Here is a 9,917-nt window from a genome sequence, read left to right on the forward strand (position 1 = left end):
TTTATAGGTGAATTGAGTCCATTGATATTAAGAGATATTAATGATCAGTGACTGTTAATTCCTGTTATTTTTTGGTGGTAGTGTTTGTGGGTTTTCTGGTGGGAGATTTTCTGTTGCCCGTGTTTTTGTGGGTACAACTAGCTTCTGTGGGTTGGAGTTTTCCTTCTAGTACTTTTTGTAGGGCTGGATTTGTGGACATGTTTTGTCATGGAATATCTTGTTTTTTCCATCAATGGTGATTAAAAGCTTTGCTGGATATAGTATTCTGGGCTTGCATCCGTGGTCTTTTAGTATCTGCAGCACATCTGTCCAGGACCTTCTTCTGTCTTATATGGTTTCCATTGAAAGTTGGGTGTAATTCTGATAAATCTGCCTTTATATGTTACTTGGGTTGGGAAAGTTTTCTTCTATGATTTTGTTTAATATATTTTCTATGCCCTTATGTTCAAGTCTTACTGTTGTATGACCACTGGGTTCTGATGTGACCGTGTTGCTTTTTAGGTTGTTGAATGAATTCTTGCATAGGCGCCTACCCATCTCTTCCTCCAGTTGGTACCGGTAATGTCTTTGCCTCTTGGTACAATCCTTGCAGTTGCTGTCTGTGTCTTTGGGACCCGTTCTTGGTCTGGTCTGTACTATCACTGTCTGTGCCTCAGGGAGCCACTGAGGTCTCTCTTGGCCCACACTCTCTTGGTCTGCTCTGTGTAGTCACAGTCTATGCTTCAGAGTTCCTCTGAGGTCACGGGATAGGAGGGTTTGAGGGCCGAGTTGGATTTGTATCTTACAGGGTCCAGTCAATGGAGTGACGGTGTTGGAGCAGCTTACCTGCAGGAAGCTTGCCTGCTGACTGACTAGAGAGGCTGAGGCAGGTGGAAGAGGGGCCCAGGGGTTTGCCCCCACTTCCAAACTGAGGAACTAGAGAGTGGGGTGCCCCAAAGTGTGGGTGATCACTCACCTCTTGGTCCTCTCTATGCAGTCGCAGCCTGTCTCTGTAGAACTCTTTAGGGAATCACTTTGATGAATATTTGAACTTTACATAAACATGAACCATTATAAATTTTAGTTTTAGTGGCTTTAATTTTTAAAATCTTTAAATTTTCTTAATGTTATCTTTAGAAATCTGTTTAACTTGACAGGTTTCATTAGGACCAAGGACATTTCATACAGGTAATGTGAAGCCATGTGTTTGTTAATGGCATGTGGTGCTTAATTTTACACAGTGTTGTTTTGTGGGTTTCCCACTTAATCCCTATGCCCCATCATTATAAGATTATTGTTTTATTTGTAAACATGTAAAAAGAAGCACTCAGTGAACTGTCTTGAGATGGCATAACCAGGAAAGGGGATGAGTGATGGCTAATGCTTCGGAATTTAGATTCCAGGTTCATCTCCCTATATCATGCTACCTCTAACCTAACCAAAGGGCACAGACATTTAGGTAAACCTAAACCTTTGTGATTGGCCTTTTCTTACTCAGCATAAAATTCTCTGGAGATTCACCCAAGTTGTTACATAGTTGATGTTTTTTGAGACAGGGCTTCACTGTATGGCCGAAGCTAAGTTTAAACTCTATCCTGCCTCAGCCTCATGCTGGAGTTGCGCATGTATCATCATGCCTGGCTTCATGTACAGGCTATGTCTTCATTAATTTGGGATACATACCCAGAAGTACAAATTATTGGTTTGTGTGGTAACTGCATGCTTAGCTTTAATAGAAAACCATTTTCCGAAGTGCAGTACATTCTTGCCCGTTCTCTGTAGCTTCCCTAGTATTTGTGGTTGTCCCTTTGTCTTAGCCATTTAGTAGTACTTCATCATGGTTTTACTCCAGAATTCCTTAATGGTTAATGATGTTTGCCATTGCTTTGTGTGCTTATTTTTTGTCTGTGTATCCTCTTCAGTGAAATAAACATCTGTTCATATCTTCTGTCTGTTTTCTGATTGGATTGTTTATTTTTTACTTTTTGGGGACTACATTTTTAAAAAGTTTTTAAAAAATATGTTCTAGATAGTAGCCCTTGTCACATATGTATCCTATGATATCCTTTCCCATTTAATTATTTGTCTTTTTAGCCGCCTAGGTGCTTTTGCAGAATGTTTTTAATTTTTGTAAAGTTTGATCACTTCTATGACTCATGTGCTAACAGTTTATAACACTTCCTCAGTCTCTCTGTACACGGGTGAAGACAGTATGCATGAGGTGTGTGAAGTCAACTTCAGGGCCAGAGAGATGGTTTCTAAGTTTTGTAGCTTTCTGATTTATATGTTAAGTTCAGGGACGTTTTGTTGTTGCTGTTTGTTTTATTTGTGGTGTGAGACTGAAGTTGAGGTTTCTTTCTTTGTTTATACATCACCAGGTGCTCCAGCACCATTTCTTTAACTGAGTTTTCTTCCACTGAATTGTTGTACCTTTATACAAATTCAGTTGGGCATATTTGTGTGAGACTTTCTGGGTTCTGCATTATCTTCTTTTGATCTATTTTCCTTCTACCACAATCATATGGTCCTTCTTGCCCTAGCTATATACCACCTTAAATTCAAATTTCTTTTTTAAAAATTAATTTAGTTATTATATATAGTGTTCTGTCTGCATGTATGCCTGCAGACCAGAAGAGGGCACCAGATCTCAATATAGGTGGCTGCAAGCCACCATGTGGTTGCTGGGAATTGAACTTAGGACCTTTGGAAGAGCAGCCAGTCCTCTTAACCTCTGAACCATCTCCCCAGCCCAGAACCCACCTTCTTAAGTAAAACTGAACATAGTATTTAAAAATATGGCTTTTAAAATGGTTAGTATAGATAGATCAAATGTTTGCCACAGTCTTCTATTGTCAACACTTAATGATTAAACACCTTATCTCTCTAGATGTTGTCTTCTTCCCCTATTTATAATACTTTTATTTCTTCCACATGTATCCAGAGCACATCAGACACTGTTATAATGCATTCTCGCTTAACTGCAAAACTAAAACTCCAAAGGAAAAGACCACCTTCAAAGTTTTTCTTTTTTTTTATTGTTTTCTTTTTGGTTTAGAGAAAATTCTTTAGCAGTGTAATAAGTTTGATTAAGGTGATGTCAGCCAGATCTCTACATTGCAAGCTATCTTTTTAATATAAGGAAAGCTCTTCTTTACAGTAGAATTCTAATTAATAAATGTAGAAAGAATGATGGAGATAAAAATCACTATTAAATCCCTGTTAAGCCAATACCACTGTAGTAACTGATGCCAGCAGAGTCATCAGTGGGTGTCAGACACTCCCATCAAGGGGTCCAAGTTGACAGCAATGATAAAACATACTGTCTGGCACCTGTGTTGTTGTTGCAAAATCACATATACTTAACTTGATCTCAGAACACGGAACAGTCCAGTTGAGGAACAGAGCTCCAGCATAACTGATGAATATTCATCAGGTCTTCCAGGGTCATGGCAGAGAAGCTGTTACTGATTGGAGGAGATTTGACAGCTAAATGTAGTACAGAATCCCGGGTGGGAGAAAGGTCGCTAATGGCACACAGGACAAAATTGAAGCCTGTCAGTTAACAGCGCTCAGTGTGGTCATGCCCTGGGTGATGGCTGATGTGTGGTGACGTGGCAGTGTCACCGTGGGAACAGTACAGTTCTGCTAGTTCAGATTCCTCCAAGTTAAAAGTTATTTCAAAAGAAAAAAAAGTCTTTAAACTTTTATTCCACAATGAAAATCTCCCTTGTAAAATAAATAGTCTTATTCAGTTTACATACATAGCAAAGCTCTGTTCTGTTTTCTTTTTTCTTCTTTTCATACAGGAAGGGTCTGACTGTATAGTCCTACTGGCCTGGAACTTTCTAGACCATGCTAACCTTGAACTCACAGAGATTCTCCTGCTTCTGCCTCTCAAGTGCTGGGATTAAAAGCGTCACTCTTGGTGTGCATTCTGTTTAAGTATCCTCCCATTCTGAAGCCTGGATGCAGTTATAGAAACTCCTGCTTTTTCCAAAGACTTCATGAGCACACAGAATTCCTGTGCTTCCCGGATAATAGATTTTAGCACTAACTGAGGACTTGGCCCTGTTCTGGACCCTGGAGACCAATGAATGAACAAAATGATTAAATCCTCGCCTGTCAGGAACTGTAGATGCTGAGCAAAATAAGCATGTTTTTAACATGTTGTGGGGACCATATTAGGGCTTGGGGGGGGGTGCACCCTTCACTGTGTCATCAGAGTAGTGCTTACTGTCATTCTTTGTCACCTTTTCTGCTTTAAGACATAACTGCTTGAAATTCTATGATGAAAACATGCTAATAACACACCTTCCTCCAGCGTACGCCCGATATAGGCAACGGCTTCATTTGTTTCTTCCGTCACAGCTGAAAAACAAGGCCCAACTCCTGCAGCTCCCAGCTACTCCTACCCACACCTCACCCCTTGCTGTTTGCCATACCTGAGACTCAAGTTGTGGTAAAGTTCATCTTCTTGAGTAACTGTTGAGTTTTCTGTGCTTTCCTGGGTGAGGATGGCACACGAGTCTTGATTCCCTGTCACTGGACAATGTCCCCAGTCTGTCTTACATGGGAGTCACTCAGTTGTACTTCTATTTGACATATGATGCAAAATGCTTTTCTTCTGAAAAATGAAAGACATTTCCCTTTCAAGCCATGGAACGTCCATGACCAAGTATCTTTGATAACTACATTATCTTGTTCTTTTGGGGCAGTGCCTTTGTTTTCTTTTCATGTCTCTGATGTTCACACTTAGTTCTTTTCCTGTGACCTAACCATCTTTCATTCTTATGTTTTGAACAGTGTTATTTACTTGTGTACTACACCAGCTGGCGGAATGTCAAATCATTCTTGACTTTTGGCTTAATCTGTCTGTGCAACATGTATCTCTACGAACTGCGCAACCTCTGGCAGCTTTTCTTTCATGTGACTGTGGGAGCATTTGTTACGCTGCAGATCTGGCTGAGGCAAGCCCAAGGCAAGGCTCCTGACCATGATGTCTGACATCTCCCTCAGATGTATTGCCTTTGCCTTCAGGAGACAAAGGAGAGGACATATATTAACTGCCACTGTGAGAAGGAGACCAGTCACCACACGCAAGAAGCTCTGCTTTCTTTCTCTCCCCATCTTCAATTTTTGTTTTTATAAATCAGCCTGGCATGCCTGTAAGCATGCAAGACCTGCTAGGAAAACTCTCAGAAGAATCCTGCAGCGGAGTATCAGGCTTACCACACAGTAGAAGTTCAACATCATCCGAAGACCTGGCAGTTAACCAAAACCTGGGTGTGGAACGTGCTCTGAGGACCAAGCAGGAACGCTACAACCTGAGTTTGCCTTTGTGAGGCATGAGAGACCAATGAAGAAGAGACTGGAGACTGCAGAGACTGGAAGGCTATAGTCTAAAACAACGACTGTACTAAATATCAGAGTGTTCGCACAGTTATAGTATCAAGAGTTATGAAGTCCAGAATGGTGTGAAAATGGTTCCTTTTCTGTTTCTGCCAGCCTCTAACTCTGGAAATCACCTGGTGTGGGAGAAGGCTGTTGTGATGCATCTGGAATCTCACAAACCCTGACGACACAGTGACACGTGTTTTCTTTCTAGACCATGTTTGTCATTTATTTTGAAATCACTAAAAATACATGATTCATTTGATTATTGTGGTCTCCTAAACTCTTTATAATTTGGGTACTATGTATAATATTATGTGCTTAATTTTCAACCTTAAAAATTTTTAAAGTATTTAACAAAGAAAGGAACCCCTACTCCAAGTAGAATATCAGTATCACTTTGCCAACACACAGAGAAATGTTACTAAGTTCCTACAAGATACTGATACCTGTCAGGGCTCTAAACCTAAGTAGCACATTCATTGTGATAGTGAGAGGTGCTGCCTGGCACCAGAGTGAGAGCACCTCTGTGGAGTAATGGGGCTAATAGGGAATTGCAAAGGGAATGTCGTTTCCACTGTGATGCAGCACCGTTTAATTGTGTTGTGCACCCAAATCCATTTTGCTTGTTGCAGAGGTCTGGTGCTGAGGGTCAGCAAAGTTACTTCCCCTTACAGCTCTGTCACCTCATGGTTTAGGGAGGTAACTATTACCCAGAAGAAATAGCACTCTCATACCCTTGGAAAGATGACTCAAACCATTTTGAATTCATAATGTGGAAGCACAGCTTGATTCTATTTGCAAAAATCTAAAGTCATCTGGTTTGGAAGCCATCATGAGTGATTTGCCTTTGCTTTTAAAGAAAAGATTCCAACAAAGAATGCATAGGATTCTGGTATTTTATACCATCCCTCAAAACAGTGGACTTGTTAAGGAATTCCTGTTGGGACCATAGTTAGTAGGAGAAGTCCAGGGCAGGTCACTGACCTGCTTTGTCAGCCTAACCCACTGTGTGGACACTGGCAGAGCTGGAAGATCTTCACACTTGGAACCTTCGCTGCCCCTTCATCTCAGAAGAATAAGGTAGAAGGAAGGCAATAAATGGATTCGTAATGTCCACAGTTTATTTAAAACAAGGAAGTCCAAGTCTATCTAGGTGTCTGCTATAACAAAGCTGCACCTTTATCCTGTACCTTCTGAGAGATGCCCCAAGGTCACATGGGCCTAAGCCATCAGAACCACATGGACTATGTTTGTCATTTTATACTTACTGAGCCTTGTAAGGAAAGTGGTTCAGCTTAGGAACAGTTTCTAAGCTAGTGGGTACAGCAGAGGAGATTTCTTGTAAATAGTCAATTAACCAGGGAGCTCGGGCGTTCTGGTTAATTGTGGTTTTACTACTCCTTGGTATTTGATAGCTCTCTTACCAGTTTGGTTCAGTTACAGCATTTATATTTGAATCCGTTGAGCAGGAACATTTGAAAACCACCAGGTAAGCCGTGCGGTGGTAGCGCACACCTTTGATCGCAGCACTCGGGAGGCAGAGGCAAGCAGATCTCTGTGAATTTGAGGCCAACCTGGGCTACAAGAGCTAGTTCCAGGACAGGCTACAAAACTACAGAGAAACCCTGTCTAAAAAAAAAAAGAAAGAAAAAGAAAAGAGAAAAGAAAACCACCAGTTATTTCTAAAAGCTTAATTTTTTTTTGTTTTGTTTTCATCTGCTGTTTTGAGTAAGAGAATGTTTGCATCTTAATGTACAGAATGAAACTGCAATGTATAATCTTTTCTGTATGCCACTGTCACCTTTCACCATTTGGGATATGCATCCTGAGAAGGTACATAGCTGCCCTGGCTTTGTGATGATATCCAAGAATCTCTGGATTTGTCATGGTTCTAGAAGGGACCTCCTTGGTGTCTGAGCTGTGATACTGATAGCTTTTGTTTGGAGCTATCCTTTATTCCTAAGCGTCCACTCCATCAGGGCTCTTAGGAGCTATGTGTGTGGCTGTGTTCATGTTACGTGGCAAGAGCTCGAGTAACTGGGTTCCCAGGCTCTCTCTGCTAGTGTGGGACTGATGAAGGGACTATATCTGTTTGTGACAACAGTCTTCCCTGGTGTGCTTTAATGGATGTGTTTTATCTTAATTTAGCCAGTTCTGAAATACTGCAGACACCCTCTGTCATAATCTAAAAGTATTTGCCTGCTTTATTGGTCTGGGTTTGAAATATATTCCTACTGAGTCTTTTCCCTGAAAGAACAACACACCAAAAAAGCCATAAGACATGGTGTTAACAAAATCCGAACAGAAAGTGGAGGCCAGATCAGTGGAACATAAAGAAGGGCTGAGCTGCCATGGCTATGCGGAGGGTGTAGCAGTGCCTGGAAGCTAGGGTTAGGACATTGCTCTGTCAAAGATAAAAGGCATGCCAGATGAGGTATGGGATAAAAATGTGCCTCTGTCCTGGTGAATTTGGTGAATTTGGTTTGGTTTGTTCTCACTTGGGGGTCTGGGAAGTGTTAAAGTAATGCGAATTCTTAATTTGACAGTGTTTGCTTCTTGGGTCAGTCAGTTATATGTCTGTCACAGGCTGAAAGTGCGAGAGGAGAAGGAACAGGGAGAAGAGAGGAGGAGCAGAGGGAGAGGGAACGAGAGAGAGTAGAGAGAGAGAGAAAGAGAGAGACGAGGAGTAGGATAAGGGGGAAGGGAGAGAGTCAGAAGAGAGGGAGAGAGCAGACTAGCCAGATGCGGACTCGCTCTCGCTCGGAGAGAGTCTCGGAGTCTGCAAGAGGCGGAGACGAGGGAGAGAGGAACGAGATCTCGGTGCGCACGCTCTCTCAGTGTAGCGAGAAAGGCGTTCTCTACGTGAACGGAAAGTGCATCTGCCAGCGCTCTCCTATCTATCGATCTCCTCTCTTCTCAATCATATGATCTCTCTCTCTCTCTCCAGCTCTCGGCTCTCTATCGAGTTTTTTTGTTTACCAGGATTTTGTTCCCATAAGTAAAAATTCTTACCCTGAACTAAGAGCAAGTATCCATTAAAACTTGAAAATCCATTTGAGACAAATGGATCATGAAGAACCTTTACCCAGTTTTGTAGTTTATAAAGCAAACATGTCATACCTGTTTAAATACAATCATTTGTAATGTAGGTGTCTGATTTCACTATGGACTGAAGTCTGGAAGAGTACATTTCAGTTAGGCCATGTCAGGAATGCCACTCATCTGTGGCTCTGTCAAGGCTCCTTGGAGGCCAGGGGCTTGTGGCTTGAGACTTTACCTCCATGGCACAGACTCGGGTGAGCCCTCTCTGCTCCCAAAGTTCACTAACCTCCAAATGGGTATTAATTGGCCCTTTTCCCCCAGAAGGCTTAGGTAACCGAAGGACACACTCTGAGCTGCCGGATTTCCAGTGGGGCATGGTGGAGTGTGTGTTTATTATTCTTGTTAACTATTTAACAAGCTAGAGTCACTTTGTTAGAGCTGCCATGGAGTATGTGGTTAAAGAACAAATAAATGATTGCAAAAGCATCCACCACTTAGACCAAAGTGAACACTTAGCCTTACCACAAATTACAGGTCACTCTTGAGGGCTGCAGTCTATGCCCATGGTCAGGGCTCCTTAGTCTGACTTTTTCTGCACTCTAATCTTTTAGAAAATGGAATCTTTCTACCTAGAAGTGCTGTGGTAAATAGAACCTGTTCTCTTGTTTAAGTTGGATTTAACAATATCCTCACTAAAGATCGGCAAGAGAATCCCCTGAACCCTTTGGGTTCTGAATGGGTTGGTGAGGGCAGGCAGACAGGAGTACAGCAGCCGTCCATATCTGCCACTTGGTGAGAGGCATTTGGTCGTTCAGTGGTGCTCTAGGGCCGTAGGCAGATAGCAGGCCTCCTGCTTAAGCACTGGAAAGCAGTCCCTGACACCAACTCTTGGGGCATCTTTCTTGAATGGCTGAGCTTTCAAATAGATTATCAGACGGATAAAATTCAGAAATGTTGAAACCTTGTGTGTTTGGGAGCCATATGGTTGCATCCTGATTGTTAATAGTGACTGGCGTTGATATACAGGTATCCAAGTGTCCTGTGCCTTAGCAGTGCTAGTGTGTAAACATTTACTTCTGCACACCTGAAAACTTTAGGAAACTAGAGAAAGGAATTCCTGAAGTCAGTACCTGAGCATCACAAATCCTTTCCAGTGTTTCCTTGGCAACGAGCAGTCTTCTCAGCCCAGCCTCGCCCGTGGTTCACATTTGCCCTTTTCTATTGCATCCCCTAGCACAGCAATGCAAATATCACCCAAGTTCATGGAACTAGTCAGGCTCCATCTGAGATCAGGAGGCAGGAACTGTGCCTTCTATTCCCTTGAGGGCTCAGGTCTGTCCCAGCTCTGTCTTGGCCACTTGACTGTTTTGTGCCAGTGCTTGGCAGGCATCAAGGCTGGGTTACAACCTTGCCTAAAGGTGAACAAACAATATGTTGCCTTTGTACTTGGCACTCCAGTATGTGTACTGGTGACTTTTTACTTCTGTATGATGTACCTTAAG

At 42.2% G+C, this 9,917-nt stretch overlaps 1 protein-coding gene across 5 annotated transcripts in view; it reads left to right on the forward strand.

The window, feature by feature from the left end:
• Sec22a (SEC22 homolog A, vesicle trafficking protein) overlaps window positions 1-9,917 on the forward strand; it is a 74,195-nt gene that overhangs the window by 53,918 nt on the left and 10,360 nt on the right. For 2 of the 5 annotated variants that reach the window (XM_038344335.2, XM_038344336.2), the window contains exon 7: window positions 4,783-5,638. The exons of 2 other annotated variants lie outside the window; for them this stretch is intronic. In XM_038344335.2, the coding sequence (XP_038200263.1) occupies window positions 4,783-4,983 (201 nt within the window). In that variant the 3' untranslated portion in view covers window positions 4,984-5,638. One more of the 5 variants, XM_038344337.1, reaches the window with a different exon arrangement.

This window comes from Arvicola amphibius, chromosome 10 (assembly GCF_903992535.2).
Source record: "Arvicola amphibius chromosome 10, mArvAmp1.2, whole genome shotgun sequence".
Taxonomy (NCBI): domain Eukaryota; kingdom Metazoa; phylum Chordata; class Mammalia; order Rodentia; family Cricetidae; genus Arvicola; species Arvicola amphibius.